At 52.4% G+C, this 15675-nt stretch overlaps 1 protein-coding gene across 5 annotated transcripts in view; it reads right to left on the reverse strand.

Moving 5' to 3' along the window:
- ACAP3 (ArfGAP with coiled-coil, ankyrin repeat and PH domains 3) overlaps nt 1-15675 on the reverse strand; it is an 89790-nt gene that overhangs the window by 41905 nt on the left and 32210 nt on the right. For all 5 annotated transcript variants that reach the window (XM_077312148.1, XM_077312145.1, XM_077312146.1 and 2 more), the window contains 3 exons: nt 11797-11854; nt 9105-9224; nt 7257-7310 (listed from right to left, as the gene is read on the reverse strand). In XM_077312148.1, the coding sequence (XP_077168263.1) occupies nt 7257-7310; nt 9105-9224; nt 11797-11854 (232 nt within the window). The remainder of the gene's footprint in view (nt 1-7256; nt 7311-9104; nt 9225-11796; nt 11855-15675) is intronic.

Here is a 15675-nt window from a genome sequence, read left to right on the forward strand (position 1 = left end):
TCTCGATGTGGAGGAGTGAGGAATCAAAGATCAGAGCCTGCTGCTACGCCTGCAATTCCTTTCCATGATGTGTACATAACAGGCGAGGACGGCATATTCTGGGCAGAATTCTTAGCAGGGAGATCATAGAGTCATAGAGATGGAAGGGGCCATAGAGGCCATCTAGTCTGACCGCCTGCGCAGTGCAGGATCAGCACAGAGCATCCCTGACAAACATCTGTGTTCTGGGCACAGTGGGAAAGAATGCCCCTGAGTTTTGCAGAATCACCAACCTCATTGGGCCTATGGACAGCATACCTGCAGTCCTGGCACTTCCTTGTGCTAAAAGCTGGGAACAGAGCCCGCAAGTGAGCTGAACCAGGAATCACCTGAGGCTTAGCCCCCGAAACTGGCTTTAAAAAATTCCAGTTTTCGGCTGGCTTAAAAAAAATTCCATGTCCTCGTTTCTTCCAGCAGAGGTCCCCATCCTCTCATAGTCTAAACTTCACTGGAGCCTCACAAAGCTTATAAAAATACAGACCACTGGTCCAAGTCTCAGCAAAATGTTTTCCAAGGTCTCAGGCAGGGAAGGATCTTTCCCAGACCTACCATGCAAGAGCCTGAAATCTCCAGGTTTTGAAACCAGGTCCTTTTGCGTGGAAAATCCCTTTCCAGCCACGAAGCACATCTAAAAGTACACCCCCCCCCAAAAAAAATCCAAAATAATTCTGCAGCGAATAAAAACAGAACGTGCAAGGGAAGCCAAGCGCGTCTTGTGCAAGTTTTCTAGAACGGAAGGGAGTTTTTCCACACACTAAAAAAAACAGCTTTAAAGAGGGATTATTAGAAAGATTCATAGAGGATGTGGATCAAAGACATGGTGACTGAGGGGAACTTCCACATTCAAAGCCTCTCTGCCTGTTGTTGGCCATCCAGCTCCTAATATCCAGCCTGTAATTTAAACCTATGATTGAGTCCTGTCCTCTGCTGCCAACAGGAAACGCTCCCTGCCCTGCTCTACGCGTCAGCGTTTCAAATCTTTCAAAAGAGCAGTCCTATTCCATTCACCCCACCTCACCAATTCACTCAGCCTTTCCTGGTTGGGCTTAGTGTCCAGGCTCCTGTGCACCGGGTAGTGATTAGGGTTCGGAAACTCCTGGATATTTGGCAGGTGGAGTGTGAGGAAACTGGGGTCTGGGGAGGGCAGAGACCTCAGTGGAATATAATGCCCCAGAGTCTAAAGCTGCAATCTCAGGTGCTCTCCAGACCCCACCAGGAGGCTGGCATCCCTCATCGTGACCCCTGGCGTTAGGAACAGGGTTGCGTGATGAGGACGCTGTTTTCCTCAGCAAAAGTTGGACGGCCTGCCAGTTTGCTGCGGGGAAACAGCCTCCGCGCAGGCAGGCAGGCAGGCAGGCAGGCAGGCAGTCACGACGGGGAATCTGTTCGCTTCTCCCACAATACCCCTGCCAAGGAATAAGCGAACGGGTGGGCCAGGGCCGGGCTGAATCCAAAGAGCGTTTCAGGGACGTTAAATGTGAACAGATGCAAAGGGAGGGAGAGAAAGGAGAAAGACGGAACCCAGACCACCCAGATTTGTGTAAACTTATTTGCTGGTTTTGGCACCCAGAGGTGTTTTGCCCTTCTGGGGAAAGGAGGTTTGCTTGCAGGGTCGCTAACCCACAACGTTTCCCCACAGCAGTGACCCTGACGTGCGGGACGCACCAGCCAACAGAGCTCTGGAGGGCTGCCTCCTTCTCTTCCTCCTCCCATGCATATTGCTTCTGCCCCGGTGTCAGAGTCATCCACGGGGCACGAGGGGCTGCTGTTCACTGTTCTTCCTGTCTATCACTGTGCTTCCGGTCTGTCACTGTATTTCCTGTCTGCTTCCTGTCTATCACTGTGCTTCCTGTCTATCACTGTGCTTCCTGTCTGCTTCCTGTCTTATCACTATGCTTCCTGTCTATCAGTGATGGGCCAGCTTCCTAAGCTCGCTCAGAGCTCCTTTTTATGCTGGAGGGGCTCCAGCCCAGACACAGTACACCACACAAACACACACAGCTCTCCCTTAGAAAGATTCCAGCAAGCCTTAGGAGAAGCCCTTTTCTGCCTTAGTACACAATATGGGTAGCCGTGTTGGTCTGAAGTAGAGTGCATGCTTGCACTCAAAAGCTCATGCCTTGAATACATCTTTATGGGTCTTAAAGGTGCTACTGGACTCTGGTTTTATAGTAGACAATGTCCAGCCAGGCCGTCCAACAGTCTGACCTGCAGAGAGCAGCTTTGTATGTACGTCATTTGCTGGGAAGTAAAGCGGGCGGGAATTTTTAGGAGAAGCGGAGCCAGAAGTATATTGTTTTGGATTCCTAAATGTTAGCAATCCTGTTTCCTGCGAGCAGGAGGGACGATCCGTGAAGTGAGGGCTGGGGGGGGGGGGGGGAGAGCAGCTTTCAAACCAGTCCAGCGTTGGCCGAATACATCCTGGGCCCCATGCCGCGTGAGATCAGCCCCCTCTCCTGAAAGGCCTCTATATTGTGTTGACCCACCGCCAATATCATATGGAGAGGATTTGCAGATGGATCCGATGTTTAATTTTCTCAAAACAAACCCAACTGATTAAATAAAAAGAAGGGCGAGGCTTAGTATTAGGGTTTTTTTCTTTAAATGAATCTGATTTCAAACTATCCAGTTCTTTTCTTGGCTTCCCAAACCACACTTGGAACGGATTGTCTGTCCTTTCCAGAAAGCCTGTCTCCTACCCCACCCAGCTCTTAGCCCCAAAGAAGTCATCAGGATTTCAGGACGTGACTCAACATGGGTCACTTCGGAAAATGTGGGGAGGGGGGATTAGAGGGGAAAGAGTTAATCTATATGCTCCCTGGTCCAGCTGTACTACACTTCCGATCGCTGAGTGATTTGCCCCATATTTTGTTGGCAGACTTTAAATATGCAAAGGAGAGGAGCACCATCTGCTTCGAGAATCAATAGCTTTACTGAGACAAGAGGAGGGAGATAGTCCTAACAGTCTAACTGACTTACTGTTCTGTCTGGAGGGGAAGCAGAAGGAAGTATGTTCAAAAGAGCCATCATAGGAGGCTGGTATAGAAATTTAATAAAAAACAACAACAACTTGCAAACTCTGTGATATCCCTGTGTAATGTAAGCTCTGTCTTTTGAGGGGGGGAGTCTCCCCCTCCTCACAGTCCCTGCTCCTGTCTTGAGACTAACAGCAATCCTGAAGAGAACTGCTCTCCCCTCAGAGATTTGAGAGAGGGGATAACAGAAAGGGTGTTTAGAGAGTTTGCAAGCTGCAGAGAAGGGCCAGGGATGCCAGTCTCCAGGTGGGGCCTGGTACTTCCCAACCCAGAGCTGGCAACCCTAGAGAAGGCTCAGAGCCCCATGGTGCTCCCCACAGCCAGTCTCATCCAGATTTGGACTTGGGACCACTGAGTCTAAATTGAAAACCTCCCAGTTCTGACTGGGTGGGCCCCGTTTCAATCGACAGGAAACTGGGAGGCAACTATTTGGCTCTAAAGCGCTCTGCTCTGAATCAGAAACACGGCCGGGGAGAAGGATATCGCCTAAGAGCTCTGGCGGGTTCGGACGGATGCCTCATCGAGTCCAGGATCTGTTTCACGCCGTGGCCAACTGGCTCCCTCTGCAAGGCCTTCGACCCGAGCACCCAGGCCAAGATGTTCTCCGGCACGGAATCGGAATCACAGAATCGCACAGAGCTGGAAGAGGCCGCCTCCAGTCCAGGCCCCCACCTTCTCAGGGGCTTCCAAATCACCCACACCTGACAGGTGGCCCTCCAATCTCCCCCTAAAAACTTCCTATGAAGGAGACTCCCCCACCCTCCGAGGCAGCATATTCCCTCTATGAAGAGTCCTCACCGCCAGAAAACGCTTTCTAATATCGAAGTGGAACTCCTTTCCTGCAACTTGAACCCACTGCTCCTAATCCCTGCCTCTGCAGCTGCAGTAAACAAATCGCCCCCCTCTTCAACACGTCTCCCTTTAACATAGTTAAAGCACAGCTCTCCTATCACCCCTTGCCCTCCTCTTCTCCAAGCGACACAGATTGAATTCTCTCGATGCTGCGGCACCCAGAACTGGACACAATATTCCAAATGAGGGTACCCTGTGAGGTGGGTGGAGCTGAGAGAGCTCGGATGTTACTGCTCTGTGAGAACAGCTCTACCAGGACTGCGACTAGCCCAAAGTCACTCAGCTGGCTGCACACGGAGGAACGGGGAATCAAACCTGACCCGCCAGGTTAGAAGCCACTGCTCTGAACCACTACACCAAGCTGAAAGGAAGACCATTGCTATTGGCAAAATTCCTCCCAGGAATTTTGCATTTATTGTACTTTTTATTTACTTCATTATTGCCTAATTCTCCTTTCCTCAACGTTATCCACACAGCTACCCCGTGAGGTAAGTTAGGATGAGAGTACCTGACTGGCCTCAGGTCACCTGGCGAGGTCACCCATAGCCGAGCGGGGATTCGAACCCGATCACTGTCCAACACGAAAACCACTATCCAAGGGTGGCCAAACTGTGGCTCTCCAGACCCAGATGGACTACAATTCCCATGAGCCCCTGCCAACAGCATTCTGACAGGGGCTCATGGGAATTGTAGTCCATGGACATCTGAAGAGTCACAGTCTGGCCACCCCTGCACTCTCCTTACCGAGCAAAAATGCACACCCCAAAACCCTCTTTCTTGATACTGCACCGAAACGGTATTAGTCTCTGCCAGTGAGGGAAATGAATCCTGTTGGGAAGAACAATGGCCCTTTTTTTTTGGGGGGGGGGGGAGGGACAGCAAACACCACTTAGAACTGGAGTCAGCTACCCGGGGACCAGGTCTGGAACTCCATCCTGAGGTTTAATGGTCCACAGGAAGCCGAGGAGAGCAAACGCGCTGAGGTAATCACTAAAGCGGCTGCATTTCCTCACTGCCCCCATGCAGCGGCCTGTAAAGACGCAGGGTATTGATCCATAACCGAAAGAGGTTTTTAGCTGGGAACAAATCCCTGGACGATCTGATCATTAAGAGTCCGCAGAGCTGTGGAAGGGGAGAGGGGAAGGATGGCAGCTCTTTCCAACAGAGGAGGCCCTTCCGTGGGTAGAAGTAAGAGGTCTTCCTGGGCCGCGTAATTTTGCCTGTCACGGTTCTCCCCCGTGCTTCTCACGGCTGAGCCTCCCCATGGAATTTAGACTGGAGTCTCCCTTCACTTTTGCACCCCAACAGCTCTGTGTTTATGGCGTGGGGAAGGAAGGAACATGCCACCGTGTGTGTTTCTGTTTTGAGTGCCAGTTCTAAGCACATTTCCTGACGGGAACAGCGACTCATACAGAGAAGCAACAGGCACATCCCCAGTTGACCGCAGAACTGTGCCCTAGAAATCTCCTTTCCCCCCCAAAAAAAGATGGGATACAACACCTAACAGCAGCTCTCTCCACTGCTCAGAATCATGCCTACTGGTTAAAAGTTGGGTACATGTCACTTGGAGGAGAGGAGGGCATGGGGGGGAAAGGAGAGCTGTACTTAACTCTGTTAGAGGCAGATATGTTGAAGAGGGGGATGATTTGTTTACTGCGGCTGTAGAGGCAGGGATTAGGAGCAATGGGTTCAAATTACGGGAAAGGAGTTCCACTTAAAATATTAAAAACCATTTTCTGGCAGCGAGGGCTGTTCGTAGGTGGAACGTGCTGCCTCGGAGGGTGGCAGAGCCTCCATTGGAAGATTTTAGGAGGAGACTGGATGAGCACCTGTCAGGAGAGTGTGTAAATCCCCCACAAATGGGAAGGGGTGGACTGGATGGCCTTTTGTGGCCCCTTCCAGCTCTGCATTCGATTCCGAATCCGCAATTACGTCGAAAGGGCCGGTCTCGTCTGACCGGCCTTTATAAAGGTATTGTCCTTCCCGACGTGTTCCGTCCATCCATCTTCTGCTGGATCCACACCCGGAGCAGGCGCTGGTTGTAGCCGCTCGACTCCTTCCATCTTTCAGCAAGCCCAAGCCGAGATCTTCACCCGCACGAAGGAAAAGGGGCAGCGGAAGAGGGGCTAAAAATAACTCTCCCTCTGCTCTCGCCCCCACCCTCCCGTGCTCGCTGCTGCTCGGCAAAGACGCGTCCGAGTCTGTCTGCAGACGGCCCCCGGAGACGGATATTCCTGCTTGAGAGCACAGGGCTCTTCCACGGTGCAGTCTGCCCTGGAGACTGAGTGAACCAGGTCGGAAGCTCCTGAGGTGTGCCGAGACTGACACGAGTGCTTCCCCGACAGCACAGTGCCAGACGCTCCCGAGTTCAGCGTTGGGCCACAGCTGCTGCGGGCGAGACGCCCCCGGTTCAAGCGCCAGTTCGAAGGAGCGAGGGTGGGAAACGTCTCTGCATGTAGCCTCGGAGAGCCGCTCGCATCCACCTGCACAGAGATGCAACGGGCAGCCTCCTCTGAGGTCTCGTTGCTCTGCTGGATTTCTGAACAGGGAGCGATGGGATGCTCCAACGCCATCTGATGTATATCCGGAATGCACACTGCACTACGTAAGGATGTAGGTGGGCAGTTTTGAAGTTGTGGTTTTTAGATGCTCACCCAAGTTCAGTCCCTGATACTGTCAATTAAAAGGACCATGCAGTAGGTGCTAGGAAAGATTTCCGCCACTAGGGCCCATCCCTTGCCACTGTGACCCACAGGCAGATACGGATTTTAATGCGCAGGCCAGCCACTTGGAGCTGTGCGAGGACCTCCGTGGCAATTTTTAAACGCTCGAGGGTTGCTGATGAAACGAAGGGAAATAAACGCTAGGCCGAAAACTGGGCGCCCTGATTTTCCCTTGACTTTTGAGTGTGGCAGAGAAGGAAACGGTCTCGCCATTGATTTTATGAGCTCCTCAACATTTAACAGCGTCCCAGAGATCTCCTGGGATTGACAGGAAATGTCAAGGAAGGACGAGAAACATGCCTCGTCATCGCCAATCTGCCATCGCTGGAAATGAAAATCTTGCCTTTTTTCCTACCCCAGAGAGACACCGCTATTCGGAACTGTCCACTCCTGCCTGCGGATGAGATTCCCGGTCTACGAGATGTTCAGCAGCTTCCGCTGAAGATCCGTAAGAGGGACAAGAGTCCCATAAGGGGTGGACCGAAGTCATGGCCGATATTTGAAAGGCCAGCTCTGCTTTGCCTGTCCAGATCTGTCGACAGCGGAGTGTGCTACTGGAAGCAGGCCACAATCTGACGTGGTATTGCGGAGTAGAACGCTTGCTTACCATGTGGTAGTTGACCATCTCCTGAAGGCTGTCTCCAAATTTCTCCAGACATTCCTGTGGAAGGAAGAGAGGAAAGACATGGTCAGCGAGTCGAGTGAGGGGTTGAGAGTGAAAACCTTCGCCAGCCTTTTGCAACCAGGGTTTCGGGAATCTCTCGGGTTCCTTGACGGCCCTGGAAGGGTTTCCTGAATGGGTGGGAGTTAATTCATTTTTAATATAATTTTTTAAGTGTGTGGAACATTGATCGGATGATGGGACCATATATGGTCATGTCGGTCCACCCCCCCCTCCCCTAATGGCCAATGACGGGCCTGGAAGGGGAAGGAAGGGGAGGAGCCCAAGGAAAACTAAAAGAAGGAAAAGAGCTGCAGCAGTTGAAAGGGTGACCACATTCCGAAGCTAGCTGGGGCATCCAAGAGAATAAACTGGTCTTGGGAAATCGCCACTCAAAGCTTCGCCACAAACTCAGCAAGCGAACTTGGGCGAGCCTCTCTTTTTCTCTCTATCCTGCTCAGTTTTCCCCATCTGGAGTATGGGGATAATCCTATGCTAGGCCTACATGACAGGGTTGGCGTAAAGGAGGCCACGATGATGCAGTGGGACACTTGGACATTCTGCAAAGGTGCAGAGTGCGATTATGCTAATATGCCAAGTCCCTTTGCGGAGGCCTTCGATGGACCAAGGGGAGGACGGCACGGTCCAAAGAGGGCGTGATGCTTTGGCGCATCCGTGAACACGGGCCTCCGTTTGGACGCCCCCAGAGCCGCTGCTGTGAAACCGGCTTCTTCCGCTTCTTCCCCCCTGCCTCCCTTCCCACTCGGAGAGTTTATCCTCCCTTCCCAAATAAGCGGATGCTCGCTGACCTACTTCAGACGCATCGTCTCTGCTTTCTGGCTTTTCAGAATCGACGTGATTCCTCGAGGCATCCAGCTCCTCGGATATTTTTAGCTAGCCAGGGATCCTTGCGCTGTGCTTCGCGAGAGTTGCCAGATCGGGGCTGTTTCTGGAACAGCGGCGACGGCAAGAAAAGGAGTCATTTGTGGGGGGGGGGGAGAAATGGCGTATGCCGTGCAGCGGGCAGGGCCATTTGCATACGTTTGCATATCCAAGTGGGTCGCTGCGTTGGCCTGATGTGGCACAACAAAATCAGAGCCCGGTAGCACCTTTAAGACCAACAAAGATTTATTCAAGGTGGGAGCTTTTGAGTGCATGCACAGAGTGCTTGCACTCGAAAGCTCACGCCTTGAATAAATCTTTATTGGTCTTAAAGGTGCTACCGGGCTCTTATTTTATTTGTATATTCAGTTCAGAGATGTTTAGTTTCAGAGATCTGATGAGATCAGGCTAACCTTGGGTAGTCAGGTCAGAGTATTAAGAATAAAAGTTGTTTTTTTTGGTACCTTGCTTTTCAGTGCCCTAAGGAGCGTTCCTTTCCTCTCCCTACAACAGGCACCCTGTGAGGTAGGTGGGGCTGAGAGAGCTTTCACAGAATCATAGAGTTGGAAGGGACCTCCTGGGTCATCTAGTCCAACCTCGCGCACTGTGCAGGACACTCACAAAAATCTCCAAAGATGGAGAACCCACCACCTCCCGAGGAAGCCTGTTCCACTGAGGAACCGCTCTGACTGTCAGGAACTTCTTCCGGAGGTTTAGACGGAATTTCTTTTGCGTTAATTTCATCCCATTGGCTCTGGTACAACTGAGAGAACTGTGATTGGCCCAAGCCGGCTGCATGAGGAGGAGGAGGGATGGGGAATCAAACCCGCTACTCCGGGCTGCTCTTAACCTCTACCCAGTGGCCAATGAGCTCTGCCTATTTCCTGCGCCCCGAGGCTTGTCCAGGCTTACCGAGATCATTTCGTCCTTTTTGCATTGCTGCGAGAGGTCCCGGACTCCGCCGACAAAATGCTTGTTGGTGATGATGTATGCCTTGCCGGCATCTATCATGTTGCTGCATAGCTTCACCAGCTGGGGAAAAAGAGAGAGGAGGACTCAGGGAGGCTCGGGGACAATGACAGCTCCGCTCTCGTCCCCTTGGATGAAATTCAGAACCAGGGGGAAGGTTGCCGGGTCCCCTGGTCCAGGCGGGGGGTCCCTCACTTTCCTTCCCAACTTACCCCAAAATGGAAAATGCCGACACGCCTATCTGTTTCTATCAATTACATTTAAAAAAAATCTTTCCCTTTCTCCAGGGAATTAAAAACAGCCTCCGTGGGTTCCCACCTGATTGAAATGCACAACAACCCCGTGAGGTAGGTTGGGCTGTGAGAATGACTGGCCCACAGTCACTCACCAAGCTTTATAGCAGGAAGCGGATGTGAGCCCTGGCATCAAAGCTAGTTCGACACTATAAACCAGGGGTAGTCAAACGGCGGCCCTCCAGATGTCCACGGACTACAATTCCCATGAGCCCCTGCCAGCACTGGCAGGGGCTCATGGGAATTGTAGTCCATGGACATCTGGAGGGCCGCAGTTTGACTACCCCTGCTCTAAACCGAGGATGGCCAAACTGTGGCTCTCCAGATGTCCATGGACTACAATACCCATGAGCCCCTGCCAACTGGGGCTCATCCCAGCCCCAGCAGGACACGTTGTCATTGAGTTCGCTCTCTAAAGCCGCTATTTTCATCCGGGGAACTGAGCTTTGCAGCTCAGAAATGAGTTCCAATTCCAGGGGATCTAAAAGTCCCGCCTGGAAATTAGCAACCTCACACCTTTGCTCTGACCGAGGTCCCCGAGATTTGTCCCAAAGCTGAAAGGGGATTGGAGGGGGGGCAGGCACAGATGAGGCCCCTGACCACAGATGTTTGCCTCCCGTGCTCGCCTCTCTCCCGTCATCTGGCGAGGCGAGAGAGGATGCTGGCAAGCTGACATGCACAGTTGTGTCCAATTCCAGATGCGGCTCCCGGTCACATCTGGCACCCAGATGGACTCCAGTGGGGTTTGGAGCCAGCCTCGGTTTACGGGGGTGGGGAGGAATCGCTCTGTGCAACGTGGCAGTCCCTCCCTCCACCCTCCCACACGTTCCCCGCTACCCTCGGGCGAGGAGGAACGAGCCGCGGGCATTTGCTCGGCGGCCCGCTTGGGAGAAAGGGCCTGCGTGAAAATGCAAAGGCCGCATTTTCAAAAACGCTACCCAGATCGTGGGGAAGATCCACCTCGAAATGACTGACGCAGGTCTAACAGACGGGGGGAACAGCTAGAATTGCCAGCTTTGGGTTGGGAAATTCCTCGGGGTCCGGGTGCGGAGTGAGGGAAGGGTCAGCTCCAGGGAGAGACCTCTGGGGATACCGGGCCACACAAGTCTGCCGTCCAAAGTCACCAGGGAACCGATCTAGAGATCAGCTGTCAGTCTGGGAGATCCCCAGGTGCCACCTGGAGGCTGGCAACCCTGCCACGGCCTGTCCGAAATCCGACATTGCCCTTGGACGGCTGGCTGCTCCGATCCAGCAGGACTCTTCTTCGAGGCTAGCTTTGGCTCCAGGAAGTGCGGCGTTCAGAGGTATGCACGGACGCACAGCTGGGGATGTGATCTTTGGCACCCGGACAGGAACCAGGGCCTGGAAAGAGCTGCTGGCGGGTATTGCGGCCGCCGAAAGCCAAACCCAGCCTCCCAGCCTTGAGAGCAGGCGGAAAACGGGAAGGAGTCGCGGCCTTGGAATTTGCTCTCGAGAGCAGCCTGCTAAGTGATGTGGGGGACCCACCGGCAGCTGTGGCAGGACCGCCGAACGCAGAGTCGAAGCGCTGGTCGATCCGTCTGCGTATCGCCGGCTCTGGCCGGCAGCAGCTCTGCAGGATCTCAGATGGAGAAAATCCTTTTCCTTGCTCCCTGGGACCTTTAAGCCTTTTAAGCAGCCCCCCATAGCAGTCCTCCAATAACCCACTACCCATTAACCAGCGTAGCATGGAGAAGAGGAGGGCACCAGGTGATAGGATAGCTGTGCTGAATTACATAAAAAGGTAGACATGCTGAAGAGGGGGCCAATTTGTTTGCTGCAGAGTGTGCCCAGAAATAGCATTTTGAGGTGCAAGGTGAAAGGGGGAAAAAATCCATATTATAAGAACGTAAGAGAAGCCATGTTGGGTCAGGCCAGTGGCCCATCCAATCCAACACTCTGAGTCACCCAGTGGCCAAAACCCAGGTGGTATCAGGGGGTCCATAAGAGAAGCCATGTTGGATTAGGCCAGTGGCTAATCCAGTCCAGCACAGAGTGGCCAAAACCAAGGTGCCATCAAGTGGTCAACCAGGAGGGCTAGAACTTCAGAACCCCTCCCACTGTTGCCCCCCCCCCAAGCACCAAGAAGACAGAGCATCACTGCCCCAGACAGAAGAACACAAGAGAAGCCATGTTGGAGCAGGCCAACAGCCCCTCCAGTCCAATGTCCATCCAAACCCAAGCACCGTCAGGAGGTCCACCAATGGGGCCAGAACTCCCAAAGTCCTCCTACCATTGCCCCCACGCACCAAGAATCTTACACCATGGACGATTTCCCAATTTAGCCCTTGAAGAGTTAAAGGAATTTGGCGTTTCTCTCTTACCTTGTCAAGCTTGGCTTCAATTTCCACAACATCGGTCTCTACCTCATCTATCGTCGCCCTGGAAGGAAACAGAAAAGAGGAAGCGTCATGAAGATTCTGAAAGAGATGCTCAGCCAGGCAGAGGGCAGATGGGTCCCGTGGAGGCAGGAGGTCAAATGCTGGGTTGCCAACTCCAGGTTGGAAAATTCCTGGAGATTTGGGGGCGGGGTATTAGGAAGGCACATTTCAGGGTTAGGGAGGTTCTCCAGATTCGAGGTTACCGCTCTTAACCGCTGCCCCGGGCTGCCAAGACCTTGCAGAGGAGAGAGAAGGCAGATGGAGACAACACAGAGCAGAGATCTTGAGCATCCCTGCCAGCTTCCTAAACCCAGGCTGCCTGCCCTGGAGACCCAGCAGCCCAGAAGCCACTTCCTGTGGTTGCCCTAGATAGCGACTCTTTTAATCAGGGACAGGAAAAAGCCACATATTTGGGGCTCTGAAGGAAGTCATGGATGGACAAGAATGAGAGGGGAAGGCCTAGTGATCTCAAAGGGAAGTCAGCCTGGGTCTGGACTGCAGGTGGGGGATCCCATCCCGCAAGGCTGCCTGCTGCAGGGGCTCATGGTAATTGTAGTCCATCCGGAAAGCCGCAGTTTGGCCACCCCTCCCCTGGGATTCGCCCTCCAGATCAACAGTTTCCTCCCGGGAAACTGATTTTGGTTATCCGGAGATTCATGGTAACAGCGGGAGGTCTCCCGGCACCCCCCAAAATGAACAGACCAGACCAGGCCTGAATTCCAGACCAGCTTGAGCTGCCTGGGTGACCAAGACCATGGCAAGCGCTTTGAGGATCTGCTTTCCTTCCAGTCTGGAGCTTTGTGAAAGTGACATTTCCCAGCTAAGGTCAACCTCTGCTCCCCAACGCTCAAATGCCCTATAGAAAATCCTGGCATTCAAGTCTGACTTGGGGAGGGGATTCCCAGGCCAAGACCAGGGGGGGAATCCACTCCGCTGTCAAAGCCTGGGAAAGCTGAACGCCTTTCCCCTGGAGCTTGTTCCTGTGCTGGAGCCGGACAAGGAGGCTTCTTTGAAATCAGCACCTGACACCGTGGTCAGTGGTGTGACCGTCCTGTCTGGCCACAGCCCAGCAGGGGACCAACTATTAATTTTGAGGTTTCCCTACAAAGTGAGGAGGCTTGGAAAGTATCTCTGCTCGGCTTGGCTTTTTTCCTCCAAGCTCCAATTTTCCAGCAAATCGGACTGAGCCGTATCATTCTGGCTGGTGATTTCAGAAGCTGGCTGGAGAAGCCGCTATGCTCCATCCCCAAATCTTCGGGAGTTTCCTAACCTGGATTTGGTAACCTGGGCCCATTCTGCACATATCGGATAATGCACTTTCAATGTGCTTTTGCAGCTGGATTTTCCTGTGCGGAACAGGAAAATCCACTTTTAAGTGGCATTGAAAGTGCATTATCTAATGTGTGCAGAATGGGCCCTGGTTTGGGGACGACACCACGGATGGATTGGGGCCTGAAGTCTTCACATCTTCTGCCTACAAATCTCATTCGGTCCACCATCAAATATCAAGGAAACATGGAATATGTTTGAGATTGCAGCAAGGATGGAAGTAAGCACACGGCTTTGTTTGCTGTATATTTGGTTAACAGCTTCTGTTCTCTTTGCTTCGTTTCATAATCGCACTTATATTGCCTACAGAGCTTCTGTGGTCTTTATATGCAACGTATACCAGAAACGCAGATAATTTATATGGATAATCACACATAACATGGATTCACTGAGATACAACTAAGGAAAACGTGTGTATTTTACGTTGGAAAACGTCTGTACTTTACTGCAGAAATTCCACGCAAGGGACCACAAGATGGTACAACAATAAAGGATCACTATTTTGATTTGTGTCTGGGACAAGCAAAATCAGAACATGGATTTTCAGAAAAAGAGTAGGAATGAGAAAAACAAAGCCAATTCAGTTTCAGGCTAGCCTGATCTCATTATTTATTTTATTTTATTTATTTATTATATTGATATACCGCCCACCCTGGAGGCTCAGGGTGGCTTACACAGAACATAGAATGGAGTCTCAAAGCCTTCACTTCCTCTCCCCACAACAGACACCCTGTGAGGTAGGCGCGAGAGCTCAGAGAGAACTGTGACTGGCCCAAGGTCACCCAGCTGGCTGCATGTGGAGGGGGAGTGGGGAAATCAATCCCAGTTCTCCAGATTAGAAGCCGCCAGTCCTAACCCACCAAGCTGGCTCTCACAAACTCAAAGAAGATTATATATTTATTTATTATTACATTATTTATTTCTTAGATTTTTATACCGCCCTCCCATACAGCTGAGAGCTCAGAGAGAGAGAGAGAGAGAGAGACAGAGAGAGAGAGAGAGAGAGAGAGAGAGACAGACAGACAGACAGACAGAGGCAAGCAGGCAGACAAAATAAATAATTTCCAACAGGCCGGTACTATTCCGGAGCATATAAGAATTAGCGGTACCTTAAACAGGAGAACCTGTGCCCCATCTGATACAGCTAAGGTGCTTCCAACATTTGGTCCTTGTGTGGAACTTCAGTGGGTCAGAACCCTGGCGCCGGCCCCGATCACCCATAAAGAAGGTGCCCAGCTGGTCCCCAAGGTCTACAATCTCTTCTGAGCTTGGGAACGCGTTTCCAGTCTGGCCAACGCCACACGCCTTGGGACGGAAGACGGCGACTGCCCGCAAAACTCCCGGGAAGGTGAATCAGACACTTGAACGGCATGCGGTCGCTCCAGGGGTGAGCTCAGCCCCAGCCGTCACACGGAGCCACGTGAAGGCGTGTGGCCACCCCGCCCTCACCTCCGAATGCCTCAGCCTGTTTGGGAAACATTTTCGCAACTCCGCCTTCAAGGGAAGGCAGGCTAGAGGATGCTGGCATAGAACCCTCTGCGTGAAATTTATGATTGCGATAGGAACGATGGCGGGAACCAATGTGCTCAGGGAATCGTTGCACGGAGGAAGCTGTTCCGGGGAACACCAGGCAGAGAGCAGAAGATGTTTTGTGATCGGCTGCAGGAGGAGCCCCAAGCTTATTTAATACAACGGAGGACACCAGTTTGTTTTCAGCCCGTTAAGACAGGAGCATTTCTCCCTGTCTCTTCCTTGGCTTTCGGGTCCAACATGACTGCTCCCGTCTCTCATGCTTACGTGGTGCCCCCCTTTTTCACCCGCTTGTATCCCATCATGTTCCTAGCTTAGGGATTTATCCACTGACCCAGCACGGGGGCCAAAATGCTCGCCGTCCTGGGCTCGATCCTGCGCCCGTTCCCACGTCCCTTCAACATGTCCACCTTGACAATCCCAGCCGTCACCAAAATAATGCTTCCTAGCCAGTTTGGCTTCCTTTCAAACCCAAATTCCCTTTGGCCATGCACAGGACTCTCTTTCCTTGCCTGGTTTCCTTTAGAAGGGGGGCCTGTCACTTCAGCAGCGAGCCGCTCTGTCTCCCCTTGGCCGTGCAAGGGGGCGATGCTCCATGCTCCAGCCAGGGAGAGCGCACAGAGCCCGGTCAACGTCTAGGGGCTCCCCACTGACGGGGGAGAACAGTCCTCACACCAAAACAAATCGACTTCCTGACATGCTAGCCAAACATCCGACGCAGACAGAAAGGGCCCTGAGTTATTAATCACCGTTCTGGCTTATATAAGGAAGGAGGAGAGATCTGGTTTCGTTCAACAAGAAGCAAATTGGGGAAGCCGCTCTCCCGGCCTAGGTGAAGGCAGCTGGGCCCTGTCCGTTCCCACAACACGGACGGAAGAATTTGCTAATGCACAGAGGAAAAGGACAAATGCCATCTGCTGAGTAGCCCAGATGCCCGTCTTTCCTCTCGGATCCTGCTTCTCC

This window comes from Paroedura picta, chromosome 15, assembly GCF_049243985.1.
Source record: "Paroedura picta isolate Pp20150507F chromosome 15, Ppicta_v3.0, whole genome shotgun sequence".
In the NCBI taxonomy this organism is placed as follows: domain Eukaryota; kingdom Metazoa; phylum Chordata; class Lepidosauria; order Squamata; family Gekkonidae; genus Paroedura; species Paroedura picta.